Source organism: Sphaerodactylus townsendi, linkage group LG02 (assembly GCF_021028975.2).
Source record: "Sphaerodactylus townsendi isolate TG3544 linkage group LG02, MPM_Stown_v2.3, whole genome shotgun sequence".
NCBI classification, from domain to species: Eukaryota; Metazoa; Chordata; class Lepidosauria; order Squamata; family Sphaerodactylidae; genus Sphaerodactylus; species Sphaerodactylus townsendi.
This window is the reverse complement of record NC_059426.1, coordinates 49,786,439-49,809,786: the sequence shown is the minus strand read 5'-3', so window position 1 is coordinate 49,809,786 and position 23,348 is coordinate 49,786,439. Positions and strand designations below refer to the sequence as shown.

At 41.3% G+C, this 23,348-nt stretch overlaps 1 protein-coding gene across 4 annotated transcripts in view; it reads left to right on the top strand.

The window, feature by feature from the left end:
* LOC125427339 (histamine N-methyltransferase-like) overlaps nucleotides 1–23,348 on the top strand; it is a 42,702-nt gene that overhangs the window by 1,826 nt on the left and 17,528 nt on the right. For 2 of the 4 annotated variants that reach the window (XM_048486620.1, XM_048486619.1), the window contains exons 2-6: nucleotides 1,372–1,527; nucleotides 4,359–4,411; nucleotides 7,813–7,920; nucleotides 15,038–15,168; nucleotides 18,969–19,062. In XM_048486620.1, coding sequence (XP_048342577.1) covers nucleotides 1,391–1,527; nucleotides 4,359–4,411; nucleotides 7,813–7,920; nucleotides 15,038–15,168; nucleotides 18,969–19,062 — 523 coding nt within the window. In that variant the 5' untranslated portion in view covers nucleotides 1,372–1,390. The remainder of the gene's footprint in view (nucleotides 1–1,371; nucleotides 1,528–4,358; nucleotides 4,412–7,812; nucleotides 7,921–15,037; nucleotides 15,169–18,968; nucleotides 19,063–23,348) is intronic. The other 2 variants (XM_048486622.1, XM_048486621.1) reach the window with 1 other exon arrangement.

Below are 23,348 nucleotides of genomic sequence, written 5' to 3'. Positions count from 1 at the left end.
ACCTCAAATTTGGCGGTTTTTGACATTCGCAGAGCAAAGCCAATGCTGCAGGGCGGCACCGGGGCAACAACATGGTAGACCCACTGCAGCACTGAGAGCCCTGAAGAACTCCCAGCTGCACCTGACTATTCTCCATGCTAACAACAGGGCATTTTACCGTGAAAAATCAGTCATAGTTTAGTTATTCTGTCTACCTCAGATATTTTTTTACTAAGACTGCTTGTAGTGGTGGTGTGACAAGCTCTCTCCAAATTTCAAGAGATTATAGGAGTTTGGTTGTCTGTATTAGAGAGAGAGAGGCCAAGAGCGAGAGCGAGAGTGAAACCTTGTCTTTGGCTTGGTCACAATCTATGTAGACTTGCCCAAAAATATTTTCCAGTTCAGGATTATTACCATGATGAAGCAATAATCCCATGTAATTACCTTGCTCTTGGAAAGTGACAAATTCCTTCTCATTTAGTAAGCAAAACATCCATACTCATTTCTCCCACAAAAATATCCGCAATGGTGATATTATTGACAATGATGATGATTTATTATGATAATAATAACAATCCTTCTTTTCAATTTGTGACTTAAGGGCACAAAGGCAGGTCAGCTGGTGTGTGGAGAGGGTGGGCAGAAGATGGCCAATAAGGGGGTGACTGGGGCAAAGAGCCTGAATGTAAAGACTTAAATAAAGCCAGAGATAAGTGCCCCCCTGTTTGCATGGGGAAAGGAAAGCGTTGACCGTGGGCTCAGACCCAACATCGGGGGTGACTGGGCTGCGAGCAGCATAACCCTGAAGCAACATTCACCTATTCAAGGCTTCTGATTTCTAAGGAAGCAAGCTACACAGTTTGCTTCCAGCTGAAAAGCAACCTTTTCTATGGTCAAAGTCTCAGTACAAAGTCTGATGAAAAGTGCCAATATGTTGCTTAGGCAAGTGGTTTCTCATTATCCCTGTGTGTTTAAAACTGCAACAGCCTGAACGCCTATACATACCTAAACAGTGCTTGATGACATGAGAGAGGTGCTGACAATTCTGTATTCTGGCATTTGCTTTCTCAGAGGATTCTTTTTTAATTTTACATCTTTGTCGAAAGCTTTCTCAGTTGCAATCAACTGGGGATTGTGGGTTTTCTGAGCTGTCTGGCTGTGGTCTGGTAGTTTTTGCACCTGTCTTTTTGCCTGCATCTATGACTGGCATCTTCAGAGGCATGTCATGGTAAGGCATGTTCTCTGTGCCATGGAGAGAAACACATTTTACCATGACGTGCCTCTGAAGATCTCAACCATAGATGCAGATGGAACATTAGGAGCAAAAGCTACCAGACCACAGTCACACTGCCTGGAAAACCCACAACACCTAGTATTTTATGTCTGTTTCAGAGGACCCTTGCAAACAACCATGGCGTCCCCAATGAGAAGTTTGCTGTCTGACCATGGCCACTACGTTGAATCTTTTCGCCTATTCCTCGAGAATTCAACAGAGCATCAGTGTATGCTGGAATTCATTGAGAAGAAGCTACCTGGTATAATATCAAGGTAAAAGCACCAGAGATTGTCTCTGACATATATGATGTATGTGTGCATATAAAAAGTGGGTTGTGTAAAGGCTGCTGAAGAGTTATAGATTGCCATTTCTTTCCTATCTTTCCTTTCTTTGCCACATCTTTGATAGCTGTTCACTTAGAGATTTCATTCAAACCATCCAGGGAAAAACTTTTCTTCTTGACAGTGTCTGCCAGGCAGAAGCTAAAGATTCCTTTCACATTTAAATAGAGCTTAAGCTGATGTGCACATACAAACAGAAAGGAACTATATATTCGAAAGCTATTCTAGTTCTATACTGATTTTTTAAATGACTTTATTGACTTGAAACTTATTTATTATTATTATTATTATTATTATTATTATTATTATTATTATTATTATTATTAATTATATTTATAAACCGCCCTCCCCGAAGGGCTCAGGGCGGCGAACAAACAAATAGATAGAGCACAAATAAAATCAAAAATTTTAAATAGTTATTAAATATGGCTCTATAAGTTAAAATCGACCCCCATTAAAATGCAGCATCTATCAAAATTACCAATGGCGTCCTACTCGTAGTCCCCTAAGAAAAGAGGGGGGGAGGAAAGAAGAGGGAGGGGGAACAGCAGGGTCCACAGATTTAAGAAAGTGGGGGGGGGGGCATCAGCGGCCGGGCTCCCCAAAGGCCCGGTGGAACAGCTCCGTCTTGCAGGCCCTGCGAAATTCATTAAGATCCCGCAGGGCCCGCGTAGCTGGAGGAAGAGCGTTCCACCAGGCAGGGGCCTCTGTGTGTGTGTGTATACATATACACATCTGTTCCTGTGTGTGTGTGTGTGTACACACACACACACACTCATGTATAGGATTCTTTTTTCATTAAAAACAAATGCACTTCACTTATTAACATAATTGAGCAAGAGCAACTTATTGGAAAGAAGGGGCTAAGAGATTGCAGGTCAAACACCAACTTAACTTTGGGCCTATCTACCCATCCAGAAATTGGCCATTGGCAGGTGGAAAATGGCATGTGCTACATGTGTTACATGACTGGTCCATTGGTCAACCCAGCTTCCATACCCTTGATGTGTTGGAAGTGAAGAACGATGCACTGTCTCTTAACCTCAGACTTCAGAGGGAGAAAGAGGGTCAAGACACTTGTAATTCTTGTCTCTATTGCTCTGGCACTATCCCTTTGATGTATAAATAGCTACTGTCGGGGAAACTTCCTTCCTTCCTTCCTTCCTTCCTTCCTTCCTTCCTTCCTTCCTTCCTTCCTTCCTTCCTTCCTTCCTTCCTTCCTTCCTTCCTTCCTTCCTTCCTTCCTTCTCACACTCCACTTGCATGTGCTTCTCCATCTTGCAAACATAAGGGCAGGACACAGGTGTCTCCATCCATCCTAGTTAGTTAGACTAGATTGGGAAACTATATATTCTATCCAGAAATGGAGTTTCTAAAGTAAATGAAGTATATTAATTTGAATAGGTTAAAAGGCTCTGAATTATTTTGTTCCTGGCACACACAGAGAATGTATGGGCTTTGCTGTGCACAAGGCTGGATTACCAGATCCAGAATCTAACAGGCTGAGTGGGGCAGATTTTGAATAAACCAACATGAAAAACACTATTCACAAGGATTAAGTTACAAAATTAAAATAGTGTACACTGAGCCAGGGTTGAGTCTGTTTCTTCTTTTCCTTGCCATGTATTTTTTTTAAAAAAAGCATTTTGGTGCAACTTTGGTGCAATTGTAAGCAAATCTGAACAGATTTCTGCTTGCTCTGGTGATGTGCTTCAATATCATGCCTGCACAACTTGTGTCTAGCTAATGCCGCTTGCCAGTTAACAGAGCAATCCTGTTCAGAGTTAGTTGGGTCTCACTGATTTCAATGGGTTTAATAGAGTAATTCTGTATAGGACTGGATTGTAAGCCTTGGAGCTTACTGAATATTGAACAATTTGCCAGATTTAGCAGTCCCAGACCGACTGCAGAAATCCTAAAGTTTAAGAAGGCCCTGTAGTAGCTTACACTACAAGGTGGATAGGTGTGGTCTCCTTGGCAGGTTATGCCTGGTAATCTACCTTGAGTCTCAGCAAGGAAAATGGACTATAAACAAAGTAGATAAAGTAAAATCATTGTAGTAATGTTTGCCCTGAGTCAAAGGGGCAATAATGTTATTCTTCCTTTCAGTTGAAAACATGTTTTCTCCTTTTAGGGACATGGATAAACATTTGAATCCAGTGTTGATTTAGAAAATAAAAGAAGAAATAATCATATTAGAAGTGTGAATAGAAAATTAACCTCAGTAAAAAAGCCCTCTGTGGGTGGGGGGTGGGGGCAGCATTCAGTGTTGCTGATTATCTTGACAGGTATGTCAGCTGCTGCATACATTTTCTGTTTATTATTAACTAGTAAATTGCCTTTCATTATGATGGATGTGGCATGTATAGAGGGATGATTTGATACTGAAAGGACTTCCATAAGGTGTTGTGCATTTCAGTGGGCTCAGAGTACCCAGGCAATTGTATTCACTGGAAGCATTCCCCTCCACATCACAGGTATCCTATATTAGTGAATGGCAGCCATTCACTTATGTGGGAAAAGAAAGAATGTAATTAGTTTAGGGACTAAACCTGTTCCCTGCTGTTGTTGATCCTTCTCTTCATTTGCATAGTCCCATCAGGGTTTTGTTCAGTGAGTTTGCTTCAACGTACTTATTTGCAGGTTATTTTCCAAGTTGTTCGATCTTAGTTGAAGGAATATGTGAGTTTCAAGCAGTTAATAATATTCTGCCTTTTCAATGTTCCTTGACTATTCTAAAATATGTAACTATCTTTCCTTAGTATTGGTAATGGAAGATCTACAATCAATATTCTTAGCGTTGGGGGTGGTGCAGGTGAGTAAGAACCTTAAGGCACACATTTAACTTTCCTCAACATGTTTGAGAAGGTGGGAAAAATAGTGACCCAGAAATCATGAAAGTTAATCCAAAGCAATGCTCATTCTGAAACAGTTGCGTTCATCATAAGAGTATATTTGGCTTAGAACATCTCGGCATTTTGGCCTGCCCTCATCAACATGCCAGCCATTTTATGGTGGTGTTCACTATCTTTTCTTAGAATTCCTAAAGCGCCCACAGGCTCGACAAGTTTGGAGACCTATAATCTACAGTGTAGTTTGAATACAAACAAGCAGTCAAACCAGAAAAGGGAGTCTTGAACAACTTAATGAATTGAAGACCACAACTAACAACTTCCTAGATCTGGATGTCCCCCTATTGGGTCCTTAACCCCTTAGCTCCATTGTTCTGGTACCACCCCTTCCCAGTGGAAGTTCTACAATGGTTCAGACTCCAGGCTAACAACACACTCCACTTGCATGCTGCTTTAATGCCCTGGATACAAGTTCTTGGACCCTGTGGCCAGAGCCCCTTGTTTGAGAGCCTTGGTGTCTTAAGATGCTGTGTTCTCTATCATGTAATTGTTAAAAGTACAGTATTGTGTTAGTATGGATGACTGTCATGACTGTCAGGTTCTGATAAATCTATTCTTCATGAACTTACCTTTTAAAAAACTAAAGTGTACTGGTAAATACTAGCCTTCCATCTATCTGTCATGGTTGGGTGACAATTATAATTTTCTTGTTAAATGCTGCATGAGCAAAATTAGGGATGTCTACCGTCTGACTGTAAGTGACAATAACTAATGCTGAGAATATGTTACGCCAGTCCATCCAGAAAATGTGCCTTGTTTATACGCTGCCTTATTAATGTTGCTGTAAATCCCCCCAACTACAAATGGCTTTAACTGTGCTATAAAATAGCGAATGTGCTATAAAGAATCCATTTCCTTGAAAAGTTTAATTGGAAACTTAATGGTGAACACACTGATAGTCTTTTTAAGGTAATTGTATTGGAGAGTTTAAATAATTCCTATAGCTTAAATTGCAAGTTGTTGATAAGTCAGGGTGCTACATATCTAGCTCTAAAATGCCCCCAAGCACTTGTTTGCATATAAACAACTAACGGAACTCAATTAAGGCTGCAGATGAAGCTACAAATCAAAGGGGTTAGTGGGGGAAGGAGCAATTGAAAACTAACATTTTGGGTGGTTTGGCTTCTTTCAAGTGTGGGGAACACATTAACAGAACAACATATGGAAAATTGAAATTATTTTTTTCTTTTTAATTTGCCAAAGCAGAGAGGAGTTGTTTATTGTTATGTTGTTTCCTTAAGGAAAGGATGCAATTTGTCCAGCGGACAAGTATCTTACAAAAAACATCAAAATCTATCCAGTAGCGAATTACCAATTTCATTCTCCAAATTTTAGTGTGGCTGGGTTTAAACTAGCAAAATCAACTTGTTTTGATATTTCAGCATGAAAACAACTTTGTCATTATAGCAAAAGACAGCTCTTGATGTTTCATTTGAAATTCAGTTTTTAGTCTTGAAAGCATATGCTCATCTTTATGCTGTGTAAAGCCCAGCTGATTTTAATTGGTTTCTCTTTTGCTGAACAAACTGCTATCCGATTTTTCGTTACATATTTCCAAAAGGAGTTTCAAAGTGCCGTCCTGTGCAGAGTTATGCCAGTCTAAATTCTTTGAGTTCAGCAGACTTAGAATAACTGCTCAGGATTGCATTGCTGGGCGCTGAAAAACTCCCTTCTCCAAACTTTATTTATACCCTTGATCCATGAAACTTTCCATCTTGCTTGCCTTCCTTTCTACTGCTTTTCAGATCAATTCAGAATGCCTCTGCTAAACTCATCCTTCTGTTGCCATGATAGTTTTATTCTCCTATCCTTGAGATCATTCAGGCATTCATTGGCAAACTTTGGCACAAAGGATCAAGCACTTTGCTTTCAAGTTTTTACTCCTTTCTTTCTAGGCTATAAGCCCTGTTCAGATATTCAGTTGCACATATATTAAGTGGGGAAAGGTATCACATTTTTTGGACTCCACTTCTCTGTGTTCAGTGAAATATACGTTGTATGTACAGGTGCATGCTTCTTGGCTCTGTGCACATAATCAGGGCTCACGATTTTTTCAGTTGTCCCAATTGCACGGAAGAGATACCCACACATCTATAGGGTTGTATGCAAACATTCATTTGAAAATGCAGAAATTTGGGATTTAATCACTGGGCACAATCTTAGTTCTTTCTTTATTCATTTTGAAGAAAGAAGCCACGATGTATACATACATTTCTTCATCTCTGACAGGGTATCGGTCTGCTTTGTATTCAGGTATTGGTATCCAAGTAAAAAAATGTCTTGTGAGAGCTACTTCTGCACCGTCTACCTAGTCATATCTTAGACTGATACTTTCATCCTTTATTCTTCATGCCTTCGACACTTTCCTTTTCAACCTGGTCAGAAACCATTATTCTCCTCCTGTTAAATTTCCCCTCAGACTTGCTTCTGAATTATCCTGATCTCACCTTCCACTGCCTCCTAACTCAATGTCTGATTCTATTCCATCCTTCCTAGCCTTACCCAGTTGCAGCCAGTGAGATCCAAGGCTTTGTTCAGGTGTTTGCCTGTATTTCTTGGAATAACAGTGCTAAACCACCTATTAGTTTTCTTGTGATGTCCGATGATGGTCGTACTGATGTGAACCTGGTGACTCTCTGATGCCTTGATACAACCTACATTTAACTTCCAGAACCAGAAATGAGATCTGCCATTGGATCACTATGACATTTCTAAAATACTATGATCTTTTCACTACCTTTTCCCCTTAATGGCATGAATATCCCTTCAACTACTACCTTTCCATTTTTTGCTGTATCACTTTATATCTCATCATGTGTTTGTTTCATGGGTTGTGCAAGGCACAGCTGTTTAAGAAGTCGTTTGATTTTTGAGAACTGCTGTTGATTGTGGGTCTGCTGTTCTGGTTGATAGATTTGGTTGACATCACAACTGCTTTTATTGTTTCCTTTTTCACTGGTTTTTAAAGCTTATTATCTTTTGAATGTGTGCTATTCTCAGCATCTTGAAAATGAGAGATCTAAACATCTTAAATAAAATAAATAAAAACAAATGGGGCAGAAAAAATGTTCAAAAGTCTCTCTCTCTCCTTGTACTGAATAAAATATAATGTATTTTTTCAAATATTCAGTTAATCCATCTGCCAAATTCTCTGCTTGTGGCAGTTCCAACTGAAAATCTTGATGTAGCCCTTTCCTTACCCCATAGCCATGTTCCTAACAAGGAGAGAGAAATGCTGACTCTGGCACAAGAATTCACACAATTTCTTTACAAAAATTATCACTTTCTTTGGTTTGTGTTCTAGGTGAAATTGACCTTCAGATTCTCAAAAAAGTACAGGCTAAATACCCTGGAGTTATAATTTATAATGACGTCATAGAACCAAGTGTTGAACAAATTATCAACTACAAAGGTATGGTTTATGTTGCATTTTGTTGGCACTTCGGGTTGGCACATGTTTAAGAAACTGAACAAGAGAACAGTTTTTGTTTTGAGTTTATTCTTACTTGGCTTCACCTTCAGTCATGTACAATGTTTTTATAACAGTTCACCGGGAACAAACATTCAGTAAATTTGGTGCCTTCATCTCCTCTCCTGTAGAGGCCTGTAGAATGCTAGCCAGTTTTCGGAGAAGTCCCTTGCCTTTTCTCTGCAGCATAAAAGCATGTTGGGTGGTTGATGCTTCACAATCAACATCTTTCTAATATTTAGGATGAAGTGACCTTAGTGGTAGCAGGGAGTTTGGTTTTTTTTCTTTGCCTTTTCTGCTAGGATAGGATGTGCTAGGAGAAGTTCTCAAAGCTTTTTCATTAAAATGATTCCAACAGATATTTGGACACTTCTATACCTGAGGTGTTTTCTTCATGGGGACAGGTTCATATAGTTTCCTCATTGCTACTGCTAATACTGTGAAAAGGCAATGTGGCTTCTATATGGCAAGTTTCCCCACAGGCAGTAGCCATCCTACATCCTCTGGATTACCAGTTCTTTTTCAGTATTTTTATTGGCAACTTAATATTATTATATCAAGATAATATCAAAACTACTAAGTTCTCTGAATGACCTTTTTAAAAAAAAGTAAAACTAGCTTCTTTTTTTGTGAAGATATACCTTTCCCCTTATATTTTCAAAATAAGAGACTAGAGACCTCTTTTTTTAATAATATGAAAGTAATAAAATGAAAGCTGAGAATTCAAAGAATATAATATACCCATAGCTATAATGCTTTATTGATATGACATTCAGTTGTCAATTTAGAAAGGTGCAAATGGCAGCAGAGGAAATTACCATCATGGGGACATGATCAAGGAAAAGGGCTACCATGTGGGTGAGATAATCTGAACCCCATACGTCCCAAACCGGTCTCTGCGCTCGGCAGAGGCCAATTTACTGGTGATCCCTGGCCCCTCAATGATACGGCTGGCCTCCACCCGGGCCAGAGCCTTTACAGCTCTGGCCCCCGCCTGATGGAACGCTCTTCCTCCAGCTGTTTGGGCCCTGCAGGATCTCGCTGAGTTCCGCAGGGCCTGCAAGACTGAGCTGTTCCACCGGGCTTTTGAGGAGACTAGCCGTTGATAGGGGCCCCCTCCCTCCCTTCTTGTTCTTTTTGACATCATGAAGATCCTACCACCCCTCCCTTTTTGGGGCTTTTCTGTGGGAATTGATAGCAGGCGCCATCTTGAGTTAATTAATTTAATGCTGCATTTTAACGGGGTTGGGTTTATTTTTATTAGAGCCATATTTAACTTATATTTATATTGTATTTTAATCTGATTGTGCTCTTTCTATATGTTGTTCACCGCCCTGAGCCCTCCGGGGGAGGGTGGTCTATAAACCCAATAAATAATAATAAATAATAATAACTTGCCCAACCACACTGCAGCCATACAGGATTTACTGCATTATTTCCCAGCAAAGCGGGTTTGAGAAGGATCAGAGAAAAGCCAGGAAAATCTCTGAATTTTGAATTCATGCATGCTATGGGGAAGCAGGGGAAAATACTTTTCCTAACAGCATCAACTTTGTGGCAAATTACCCAATGTGAAAATGGCCTGAATCTATTGATTGTGCCTCTTGGTAATTTATATGAGGATCCAATCAAGAGGATATGGAACAGTGGTGAGATTCAAATAATTTAACAACCGCTTCCGGTGGTGGGATTCAAATAATTTAACAACTGGTTGTTTACAAGCACCATTTTAACAACTGGTTCTGCCAAAGTGGTGTGAACCTGCTGTATCCCACCACTGATATGGATTAACCACTATGCATTTTTAGGTGTGTTTGGATGGCTGGTGTTGACATGGTGGGTTAGATCTACTGAATCCATTCAGCTATTGGTGGTTTCCCCTCAAGCATAAATAGACTTTGCCTGATATAGGACCTCTTCCATCAATGGAAGGCTCCTTGCATTAGACAAAACCACCCCCCCTCAGAATCCAATATCAAGTTGATGTGGCTTAAACAGCACAGGATAAAAGCTATCCATGGAATTATACCACAGCTCTGCTAATCAAAAGAGCCAAGGAACACATTTATCAGTTAATGATTACATCTAGGTAGATTTGTCAGAATACAGCCCTCATCACCAAAATGTTTTATACAAAAAGCTTCAGTTCTTGGCAGCTTTCTGCACTGGAACTTGTAAATGAATAAGAGAAGATCAATAGCTAACCATAGTTCAAGAAAAAGGTGCTACTGAATCAGCCAAGCCTTAGCCAGGCCTGTCTGTACTAGCACTATCCATGAATGATAATCTTGGGTGGAAACTTTGTCTATTTGTCTGAGACCTGCATTGACATGCTGTAATCCAGAGTAGTAATCAAGAAGAAGCATTTTTCTATTTTGTAACTGGCAAAATTCTTGTCTTGTTTACCCTAGAAAAATATAAATATTCTGCTTTTCTGTCATGTACTCTCATTGGTTTCCAGATGCACAGATGATACTATAAACAGAAAAACCATCAATAATAGCCCCATCCAAGTGGGGGGATCTGTCAGCTAGGGCTGTGTGCTCTCTCCAGGTTGCTTAACTTGGCAACGGGTGAGTCCCCCAGCTTGTGGCTGCTGCAGCCCTCCCTGGTGGTGGGACGTGGCACTGAACATGGTGCCAGCCACTCTGTGCTTTCGTGGTTGTTTCCAGCCTAGCAGGGGTGGGCCTGGGGCAAGGCTGGGAAAAAGCCGACATTAGTCTACTCCCTTCTGGCCATTGCTGCCATTATCCCAGCAGCCCAGGTTTGGACTTATGCCACCTGTTCAAGAAATTAAAACATTGTCAGAACTTTGGTCAGGTTGCTCAGGCTGTGAAAGAGAACCAAATGAAAACAGGCCTGTGAAATTTCTTCTGTCTCCTTTAATTGGAAGGTCCTGTCCTGATTAGATTCTGTTTCACCTGTTTAATGTTGTGAGAACAAGCAGGGTGTATTAGCTACCCGTCTCAGTCTCTCAAAGCATTAAAGAGGTGTTGTGATTATCTGTGCCAAGCTGGCCCAACTCACTAATTGTCTGACGTGTAAGTATGACCAGAAGCTTGGCTCTGAAAAGTTCCACTCAAATTTGGCTGTAATTGGTTGAATTAAATTCACTTGACTGTGGTTGCTGAATTTTTATTTAAAAAATTTACTATGGGGCTAGAGTTGATTTTCTATTTTGAACCTACCTGAAATTCTGTTAACTTTTTATTATGCTTACTGGAAGAAACTAAGACCAACACTAAATGGATTTCAAGGACTATGCTAATATTTGAAAATGTGTGAGTGCTTTATCCTGGCTTTTGTTTCAGCTAATCTTCTGCTGTTTATGCAGATGTTATTATTCATGCTGAAGGACTTTTTATGCTTTTTATTTTTTTTAAATAAAACATTAAACAAACATTATTTGGTTGGCTGTGTGTCCACTTACTCTCAAGAATCCATGTGAGCATGGATTGGACTTCTTTGGACTGGTAACTGTATGGCTTCCACTTACTTAGCAAGATGGACACAAAGCACTTGCCAAGAGAGAAAGAGGGCAAAAATGTTTGTGAAATGCCCTCCCCAGTACTATTGTCTTGCATGGAGAGATTTATTGAAGAACAAAAAGGGGGAAAGAATAGCTTGAGCTCTGCTGAATTAGCATTAACAGCACAGAAGTGGTTCGTTGTTGAAAATGAAAAGACTAATAGACTAGCATTGCTAAGCTAAGTAGAGCTTCATCCTTGAAGTTAATGGGCTTAGGGCCAAAATGCATGGTAAATGTAACACAAATTGGGTCACAGGTCCTCAACCCAACTTGGCACATATGATTGGGGAAGTTCACCTCCAAAGTGTTCAATAGCTCTGTTTAGCTACAGAGTACTGAAATATGGGAGGAGGAGCCTTCAGTCTTCCTTCCTGCACCATTTTTGCTAGTGGAGATGGTCATATGGGGCGGGGGGGGGGGGGTTCTACACATCATCTTAAGAATAGTGGACTCTAATCTGGAGAATTTAATTTGTTTCCCCATTCATGCTAGCTGACCTTGTGCTATCAGAATTCTCCATCTACCTCACAAGATGTGTGTTGTGGCAAGAAGAACAGAATGAGTTTGTAAGCTGCTTTGAGAGTCTTAACTGAAGAGATAGGCAGGGTATAAATACAAACTCTTCCTTCTTCACGGAACTTAAGTAAGAAGCAAACAGGACCCCCCCCCCCCCCGGGGCCATTTCTACTGGCAAAACTTCTCAGGAAGGAAGCCTGAAGCCCTCTCCTCCCCCTTTGCAGTGTTTCTAAGCTGAACAGAGTGACAGAACACTTTGAAGTGAGTTCCCCCAATCATATACTTTGACATTCTGAAAATCGGAGATCACTTCTACTTAAATAACCCCCACTCCCCACACACATATGTATGCCATATACCAGTGACACGTATTATATGACTATGCCACACACATCTATTTTGCAAAAGAATTCATGCTGGGAAATCATGAGATAATGTCATGTGGGCTTTCAAAAACCACTTTGGCATGCAAACCAGTTTGCCTGATTCTTGTGGTTGACGTAGAGAAGTCACACTGACAGACATCAGCTTTCTTTCCTGTTCCTCGTCTTCCCGACGTCTCCTCACAGACTGTCTAGTGATTAAATAGAAGCAGACTGAGCCAGATTATTTTCAATGGTGATATGGATTATTGCTCAATGATGTCTGAGTTTAAAATAGCAAATTAGATTTGAACTGCAGCCGTAGAGGCCACAGACTGATAAATGGAAGAGAGCTGAGGAACAGCTGCAGCATTTAGAAGTGGTAGCCCATGTCCAATAGGGGACTGTAAAGGGAGGAAGATAAGCACAGGTGAAAAGTTTCTCGTCTGCTCAGTAGAGATGCATTATAATCAGAGCGTTGAAAAAAAATAACACTTTGATTTGCTGGGTGAGTCTGAGGCTTTAATGCACAGTTTTCTCAGTGCTCAGCGCATGCGAAGCCTTCCTGTTGTTCATATAGTTATGCTTCAGACTGTGGAGTTGTTGCTGAAAATAGAATTAAAATAGCAGAGAGTTAGGCCTCCAGTTCTTTATTTCTTTCCAGGGCCAACTTCTAAAGGACTTTCTGGGCAAAATAAAGCCACCGTTTCCTTTATATCAGCCTTTATCTCAAAGCTTCAACACTACTGAGCCTGGAAAAAAATCAGGAAATGGGTACTACATTTTCCTCTTTCTCAACATTTGCATGCCGAAGGCACACTGAGACCAACACCCCCTTAATGAGGAGGTGTAGCAGAAAAATGGGGCACAATTCTCAAGCTATAAATAGTGCCACAAGTTCTTCACAGCCCCAGGGTTTGGCTAAAGGGCACGTGCTCTGGGAATCTTGTTCAAGCTAAGCAGGCCTGGGGCTGATCAGTGCTTGAATGGCAGACCAGCATAAGGAGCTAAATTAACAACACTCTGAATTGGGTAAGGGGAAATAGGAAGAATATGTTTATTTGGCAGCCTAAATATCCCAGAGTTGCCTGAGGTTGTCAGTGCTTGGACATGAAGCAGGGTTGGCCATGATCAGTATTTGGAAGGGAGATCATGAAGGAAGATAAGGGTTGCTATGCAGAGGCAGGCAATGGCAAACCACCTCCACTCATCTCTCTTGGCCTGAAAATCCCATAATGGGTCACCATAAGGTGGTTGTAGCTTGATGGCACTTTACTACTACTACTACTGCTGCTGCTGCTGCTGCTGCTGCTACTACTGTTTAGTGTACTTAATTCATTTATATAGGACATTTCTGTCCCCTCCAGAAAATCTGTTTGAGGTGGATTAAAAAATGATCAGAACACCAAACAAAATGAACAAAGAACATTAACACAGCCCTAAATAAAGTTACACCTTTCTAAACCCATTGAAGACAGTGGACTTGAAAGAGTATAATTCTGTGTAAGATTGCATTCTAATATGGTTTGTAGGGTGGATCTTGTGCGTAACAGTGCACATTTTACCAATGGTTTGATGCCATTTTCTCTGTCATGCTGTTGTAAATCTTCCCTTCCTCTATTCATTTTAACTCTAAAGAATTTCCCCTATAAGGCTGCAATTCAAGTGCGTGCGTGCATGTGGGGGGAAGGTCTGAAGCCACAGAAAGTGGCAGAATGACTGCACCAGTTCCAGTGCCAACAGTGCCATCCAAAGTGGCACTTATGCTGTTGCAGAGAGACTTACCCTGGCAGCTGGGCACAACGGCACAGGAAACAGGAAGTAGTCTTCTATGTCATTGCTCCTGTGCTGAGGGAGGCAGCACCAGCATGGAGGGGAGCATTCTGGGGGTGTTCTGGGGGTGGAGCCAACTTTAGCCGACTCCCAAAGGACTTTCTGCCTGGGAATACCCACCCCCCTTCAGTGGTGCAGACTTATGTCTCCAAAAAGAGTGGCATAAATTTTGTTTGCCTATGGACTTTCCTTGGGTAGAAAAGAGTTTCTCCTTCTCTTCCAGTGTCCACGCCACCAGTTGGCTCTTTGGAGGCAGCATGCTGGTGGTGGACCTGACTGCTGCTCTATTGTCCACTGCTGCCCCCCTTCCTTGGTTTGGATTGACTACTTGTTCTAGCTATAAATGTGGAATGCTATCTGAATATAATTTTATTTCATCATTTATTTGGTGCATTTTACCTTACCCTTCCTCTAAGAAGTTCAGAATGTGTAAATGGTTCGTCCCTCTTGCATTTGTTCACTGCAATAATCTTTGAGGCATTTCACGCTGGCAGATACCACCTGGATAGAAGCAAAGCTTGGTGTAAAGACATCAGGCTCATCAAGACAATGGGAAAGATAGGAATGGAAACAGATTCCAAAACTGTCATATGCTTGTGGGGGAAAGTGCTCCTTTGACTGCCTCGATTATACTTAAGATGAGTAATTTCACTGAGAAGGGAGGGAAGCAGTTAGTAGCCCAGGATCGCTCCCACCAATGACACAACTGTGTGTTTTTTATTTTCAGAATATATAACTTTCAGTTGCCTTAAAATCTGAAATGGAAATGTATTCTATATTTGCAACTGAGGTAAACTGTGCATCTCTCCTCATATTTTAGAACGTGTAGCAAAGACATCAAACCTTGAGAACATAAAGTTTTCTTGGCACAAGGAGACATCACTGGAATATGAAAGCCGAATGAAGGCGAGTGGTGATGTGAAGAAATGGGACTTCATCCATATGATTCAGGTAATTCAATGTGAAATATTTTAACCTCAGAGTTCTGGCTGGGAAATTAAATGAGGCTTACATGTTGCCTTTTACATGTGACAATATCATACTGCTGGAGTGTCACAGATTTACTGTAGACCTCTTGTATTCCATGGTCTGAAAAAACAGAAAAAACAAAAACTTATGTCATGTAAGTATTACTCAGACATCAGAATTAGCCATGGTTAGTTTAAGGAGTGGTTGGATTAAAGATGTTATAGACTTTTCATTTTTTCCTCATTATTTAAGAAAAATGTACACAAGCCGTGCTATACAGTGGTAAATTAAAAACCTGTCATTAGCCATGTATTGTCGAAGGCTTTCATGGCCAGATTCAACTGGTTCTGGAGGGTTTTCTGGGCTGTGTGGCCGTGGTCTGGTGGACAACTTCAGGACAACTTCAATAAGAAAGAAGAGACTTTGAAGATTAGCAGGGCTTGGCTCCCAGTACTTAAAAATTGACTGATAACCCCACCCGCAATACAGTGCACTCAACCACACCTTTGCATAGCAAGTCCCACCCAAACAGTTAATGATTGGTTCCCCACTCTGGGACATGAACACACTAAACTTTCCCTTCTCACTTAGACAAAGTGAGAAACAGACTTTTCTCTGAGATACACCTCTGAAGATGCCAGCCACAGATGTAGGCGAAACGTTAGGAACAAAATCCACCAGACCACGGCCACACAGCCTGGAAAATCCCCCAGAACCAGCTGTCATTAGCTAGTTTTTTTTAAAGCCAGAGTTACATTTAGGTTATTTTAAAAACTAGTGTCAGATGCTTTAACATGTCAAAATTAAAATTAATTACCTTAGGAAAGCAAGCTGATTATTTTTTTTCCATTGATTTCCATTGATTTCAATTGTAAATATATTTCTGAGTGTAACTCCTCCCACATTGGGATGACATTCTTCCAGAGTGTTCCTTCACCAAAGTGATTCTCTTTCCCAAATTTCATAAAGAAAGGAGAATTCATCTCTGTTCCATAGGCAACACACTGGCTAGTAGTGTCTGTGAACAAGATATTTGGATATGATGAACAGTAAGTTAAATATGAGTAGCCAGTGTGATGCAGCAACAAAAAAAGGCTAATGCAGTCTTGGGGTGCATCACCAGAGGCACAGTGTCTAAACTGCATAATGTCATAGCCCTGCTGTACACTGTGTTGGTCAGGCTGCACCTTGGGTGCTGTGTGCAGTTCTAGAGGCCTCAATTCCAAAAGGATATGGACAGAAGGGAGTGAGTGAAGAGGAGACAAAGATGATCAGAGCCTGAAAACCAAGCCCTATGAGGAAAGGTTGAGGGACTTGGGAATGTTTAGTCTGAAAAAGAGGAGGTTGAGTGGGGATATCGGACATGATTGCTCCCTTTAATTATTTCAGGGGTCCCCAAACTACGGCCCGGGGGCCAAATGTGGCCCCCTGAAGGCATTTATCCGGCCCGCCAGGCATGGCGGCGATGGCTCCATTCATGTGCAGTGGGGACTCGAGGGAGAGGAGGAACCGGCCCCAACGGCTGTTATGATGGCACCCCCAAATCTCCATGAATTTTCTGACCCAGAGTTGGAAACCTTACATGTGGCAACGCCTGCTCCACCCTTCCCTCTCAGCTACTCCATGTGTTGCTCTCAGGCTTTCTGTTCCACCTCACTCCCATTGGCATCAGCCAGGCTGGCAAATCGCTCGCTGGCTGCTAGGGAGGAAAGAACCCAGGAAGATACCTGATCCTGGGTTAGATGGAATGTTTCATTGGGAAAGCTCTGCTTTTTTTTTTACAGGGGAATGTTTCATTGGGAAAGCTCTGCTTTTTTTTTTACAGGGGAAGGTATTCCACAGCCTCCCCAACAATATTTGGAGCCCACCCTGTACTTGACATACTTTAGTCACTGTTTTAAAAATAGACCATGACAGAAAGGCTGACAGAAAGGCTGAAAGGTGAAATCAAACATTTTACAATCATTTGTGCATTGGAATTTGTTCATAGTTTTTTTTAGTCCGGCCCTCCAACAGTCTGAGGGACAGTGAACTGGCCCCCTGTTTAAAAAGTTTGGGGACCCCTGAATTATTTGAAGAGCAGTCACTTAGAGGAGGGTAGTAAGCTACCGTGTTTCCTCGAAAATAAGTCAGTGTCTTATATTAATTTTTGTTCCCAAAGATGTGCTATGTCTTATTTTCAGGGGATGTCTTATTTTTCTGTGTTCTGTTTGTTGGGCATGCTTCCAAACAACGCTTTACTTTCGGGGGATGCCTTATATTTCACACTTCAGCAAAACCTCTACTACGTCTTATTTTCAGGGGATTTTTGCTCCCAAAGATGTGCTACGCCTTACTTTCGGGGGATGCCTTATATTTCGCACTTCAGCAAAACCTCTACTCTACTATGTCTTATTTTCAGGGGATGTCTTATGTTCAGGGAAACAGGGTATTCCTGTTGGCAGCAGAAGACAGGATGCACAATAATGGGTTTAAATTACAGGCAGAAAGGTACTGGCTAACCATTAGGGAAAAATAATTGTAAGAAAAGTTCAGCAGTGGAATTGACTGCCTAGAAAGGTGGTGAGCTCCTCCTCACTGATGGTTTTTAAGCAGCGGCTGGACAAACAATTTTTAGGAATGCTCTAGGCCGATCCTGCCTTGAGAAGGGAATTGGACTAGATGGCCTGTATGGCCCCTTCCAATTCCATTCTACTATGATTCTCATAAGGGCAGAGGCGTAGCTGGGCCACAGTGCGCTCGATGCACACTCTGGCTTTTTTTGTGCCCCCTGCCCCCGCGGTCCCCCCCCCCCACACTTACTTTAGCAAACCAAGCAGGCTGGAGAAGAGGCCTGTCTGTTCCCTTCCAGGCTGGCAGAAAACTGACCCTGCATGCCATTTCAATTTAAAAGTAGAAGTGTAGTAATCAATGAGGTCGCGTTGGCGGCTTGAGGGAGCCGAGGGAATTGAAGCCTGAGCCAGCCCAGGCAGAGACCAAAGGGGGAAGGGGGAGAGGTTGGGGGAATTATCTGCCCCCCACATGACCCAAAGCCGTGCGCCTGGGAGAGATTTGCATGGCGCACACACCCCACCCCCTGGTAGCCCTGCCACTGCATAAGGGCAAGATGCAATAGGAGTGAGCCACTGGTGTGTGTAAAACTACTGATATTTGTGTGTATGTGTGTATTTGGGTTGTTCTTTCCCACTCTCAGGTGGATTATGCACAGCAAATGTATAACAGGTTCCAATTATTATAAAGAAACCAGTTTCCCTTTTCCCTGTTCACATGTGTGCTGTGTTGGCAGCTATTGGAGTCCATTGAATCCAGGTTGCTTTTGTGCCTTTGCACCAAGATGCTTCTCTTTTTTTAAAATTTCCTGCAACACATGTTTAGCTGTGCAGGCATACAGAAATGAACCCCTGCAGCCATTCTGTTCGTCCCACAGTACGATCAGCTGCAGCAGGGCAGTAATGAACATATTGCTGTGGCGGGCGGATTCTTCCTGACTGTGGACGGTGTAACGGAAGGGAGAGAAATAAAGTGCCTCCTGCCTGGCCAGTTGCTCAGGAGCAGCTCCAATCCAGGATTTCGCAAAAGAATAAATGGTTTAGCGATTTTCAAAAATTCCAGGTTGAGGGAAATAAAACAGGGCAAACTTGTTTTGGGGACGGACCCCCCCCCTTCCCCTGGCAACAGTTTGTATTGTACTCTACACTCTACATTGTGCCGAATCCACTTCATTTGTTTTTAAAAATATTCAGAAGAAAGCCTCGTACTGAAATTATTTTTGTTCTTCCTAGATGCTGTATTATGTAAAAGACATCTCTGCTACTGTTCGTTTCTTTCACGCTCTTTTGGAATCTGGGGCCAAACTTCTTATTATTCTTGTCTCCGGTAGGTGTTTTTGAGTGAATTCTCCAATGCTGGCTTCAGGGTTAAATCTGGGTCTGCATGATCTTGTGGGTTTCTGCAAATGTATCTGCCTTCATCATAGGGTAACATTTAATTCTCCATCCTTCAACTAAACATTTATCATATAATTAAGAAAATATATGTGTATCAAATGCAGTGGTTACAAATAGAAGGCACACACAACCGCACATTACATTTGGGAAAAAAGACCAGTGTAATTGTTTTCAAATCTTTCTTTCTTTCTTTCTTTCTTTCTTTCTTTCTTTCTTTCTTTCTTTCTTTCTTTCTTTCTTTCTTTCTTTCTTTCTTTCTTTCTTTCTTTCTTTCTTTCTTTCTTTCTTTCTTTCTTTCTTTCTTTCTTTCTTTCTTTCTTTCTTTCTTTTACACATTGGATAAAATTCACCTGAGTTTAATGGGGTTGATTCTCAAGTAAGCACACATAGGGCTGTAGCACTGCAGCAGATTAAATAATTAGCCATATATCCTGTATTCATACCTATAGCTGAGATCTAAAGAAGGCTCATCACTTTAGTGGTGAGATGTGGATTCCCCTGATGTAGGAGCTTCCTAAGTCTCCACATGGGTCATTAGTAATAAACATGACTACAAGGAAGATAACACCTGTTCCCTAGCTATGAATATCATTTATATCCAGACTCAGTTAACGTACATACTTAATTTCATTTTAGGACTAATTGTATCCATAACCCTACCTTTATTTTATCATGGAACTCATAATAGTGAATAGTGGAGGGGATTCCATGACGATTTCCCATTAACTGGGAAAGATTTCCCAGAGTTGGATCTCTTTAGCTTCAGCAAATTTGCTGTGTTAGGTACCTCCCAACGATACTCTCATCGAAAAACTTTCTGAATATCTGACAATTGAAAACTTCTGTTCTTTAAGCGATTATATGTAGGGCTGTCTATATATTTCACAGGCATCCATCTATCCCAGTTTTGATCTACTTTCCAAATATGGCTTTCAAATTGGCTCCCGAGAATTAAAAGAAACATAAAATTGAAAATTAAATGGAGCACAAATGCTCTTTGAGGATGGGATTCTCAGCTGGAGTTAATCCAGAGTCAGTAGAAGGGTATTTGGTTGACCTTTCTTATATGGCTCCATAGATTTGAATATAAAAATTAAATAAAAATACATGGTATACTTGTGGCCAATGCATAAACCTTTGAGATAAACTATACAGAAATATAAAAACACAGTGTGTTGGATCCCATGGGCAATTTCCACTAATAGAAGGCCGACTGATGCTCCTTTCTTATTACAGATCTTCTGCTGTCCCCTCATAGTAATCCCCAGTTCCCCCAGCAGCACCATTGGAGGGCGTTAATCTGCATTGCAGTAGAGGCAAAGAGGTTCTAACCTGATGATGGAAATATCTTCCTTTCATGGAGATGTACCATGGGATGTAAGATATCCCTTTGGGGAAGGGTGGTTTAAAAATCAAATATATAATTAATAGATAGATAAATATTCCCTTCCCATTTTATATACATTTCTTAATAAATGACAAGTAATTTACAATCTATATGACAATAAATTGGGAATGATCAACTTTTTCAACAGGGATAGGGAGGTTGGGATTATTCTCTAGTCCAGAGGTCCCCAACCTCCTTATTTCTGTGGGCAATTCTGGAATTCTGAAAGGGTTCTTTGTACAAGAACAAAATGGCTGTCACAGGAGGCAGAGCCACTGACAAAATGGCTGCCATAGGAGTTGCAGCCACACACTCAGAAGAACAGGAAACAAGAGGGGTAATTTTAAAATAACTAGAAACAGGAGAGAACTGCCTTACAGAAACTGAACTGCCTTACAGAAACAGCTTACAAGAAGAGGCATATCTACAGATAACAGTGCCTGGGGCAAGAACTGAAATTGCATTCCCCCCACACACAAACATTCAACACCCATCTTTTGAATAACTGTTATTTTAATTTAACTGTTATTCGTGGTTGAATATTGCTTTTTTTAAAAAAAATTACCCTCAAAATAAGACATTTTTAAAAATCTTCCCAAAATTTATTTTTGTTCTCTTTAATGCCAAAAAATATTTCAATTTTAGTCACTGGATGGGAACTGTTGATCACACCGGTAAATCTATTTTGTATTATGATAGCTTGGCTAATTTGGAGGGAATTACTTGCAATATGTGCTTGCCTATTTCAAACAACATCACAATTATGGAAATGTTTCCGAGAGCAGAACATGTTAAGACATCCCGTCCATTATGCATCATTCCAAGCCAGCAACTTTAGTACTATTATCCTCTGCCCTTCTCCCACTAGATATGGATGGAAATATGGGAACAAAACACATTGTATGAATTTCAGTTTGAAATTTGACATTTACCATGCATGTGCAAAGAGAGCAATGGTTGATGATGATAACAACAGTAAAGCTTGTAAAATGACAGTAAAGCTTGTAAGGGAAAGACAAAAATAACAATAATTCTGTAGCCCTAAAAAAACTAACCTCTCTCCAAACTAAACCTCAACTTTTTTTAAAAAAGTAACATGTATCCTAGGGAAGTGCCACATTTTGAATCAAGTGCCCCTGCAAGTGACACCCCCCTCCCCACCCCATGCCTCTGTTTTTCAGCCAGAAGTTATAAGATAACTTATGGATTCAGTGGCAAACTCCTCTCCCTTCTGTTTCTGTCCCATTCTCATTCCATCTCATTACCAGATCTTCTAAGGACTCATTACTCTTCCATCTCCTCAAGACTTGGAGAAGTGAGAGGGTTTTTCAGACCTTTTGCAACACACGGACTGCATTGAGGTTCATTGAAGGCATGAATGCTTCTTCCCCTGGGTTACAGGAACCATGTTGGGCCCCCATTTGCACCTTAGAGATCCATGTGGCTGCACTGCCTGCTTGCTCTGATGGACTGGCTCTGCAGTTAAACTAAAAGCTTGCATGGATTTCTCTTTGCAAAAGGGAAGGCTAGGGGATTGGGTGGAGAGGGGAAGACATCAGAGATTGGAATCATTGCAAAAGATAGAAAGAAGCCTCCTATGGAGAATCACTTTTCCCTCCAGCAGAGACCTTCAGAGATCTGGCCCGCAGATCTTAAATCCTGGGTGGAGTGCACCTACCTACTCTTGAGTTGCAAGCTTGCCCTCTTGCTCACACACCTAACTTACTCTCAAATTGCTCACTTACCTGCTCTCTTGTCCACCTGCTCTCTCATTTGCCCACCCCACCTTCCTCCAAGTTGCCTGCCTGATCACTGTCTTGCCCACTTGCCCTACCTACACTCAAGTTCCCTGCCCAACTGCTCTTTTGCCTACCTGCTCACCCTCCTGCCCATCTATTCTTGAGTCACCCACCGGCCCGCACTCTTGCCCACCTGCCTAACACAAGGGGGACACTCCAGCCATCTTCCTGGCCTGCAGGGAAGAAAGAGGGGTTGGTGGGCAGCCAAACGTGCCCCCCCACATGACCCAAGTGAGTGGCACCTGGGGAATCCACCCCTAGGATATGCCTCTGCTTACAAGTGCTCCTAAAGGCTAAGAACCATTGTTAGGTAACATTTGTGTTGGGAAACAAGATCTGACAGTTTCTAGCATGGAGCAGTGATGTCTCTGTAAAATAGTAGCATGGAGCAGTGATGTCTCTGTAAAATAATCTCTAGTCCAGAGGTCCCCAACCTCCTTATTTCTGTGGGCAATTCTGGAATTCTGAAAGGGTTCTTTGTACAAGAACAAAATGGCTGTCACAGGAGGCAGAGCCACTGACAAAATGGCACCTGGGGAATCCACCCCTAGGATATGCCTCTGCTTACAAGTGCTCCTAAAGGCTAAGAACCATTGTTAGGTAACATTTGTGTTGGGAAACAAGATCTGACAGTTTCTAGCATGGAGCAGTGATGTCTCTGTAAAATAGTAGCATGGAGCAGTGATGTCTCTGTAAAATAATCTGGTTATGCTGCAATATTAGAGCTCAGTTGCCAGTTTTCTGGAAGAGACTATTTCTATGAGGAAAGAGATAATCATCTCTGGTTGTATAGATGTCTCTTGAATGGGGTTTGATGACCAAAAAACAATTTAGCTGTATCAGAAATACAAACTTTGAAAGTATTCACAAAACAATGAAATAGCTTTATAAAGTTCCTAAAACAGAACCCTGTATGTTTCATTAGTTCTGTAAGCTTCCTTTGTTAAAAAAAATGTACCCAAATGTCACAACAATTGTTACAAACAGGATAGGGAACAGATTTGAAATGTAACTCATGTATGGAGCCCA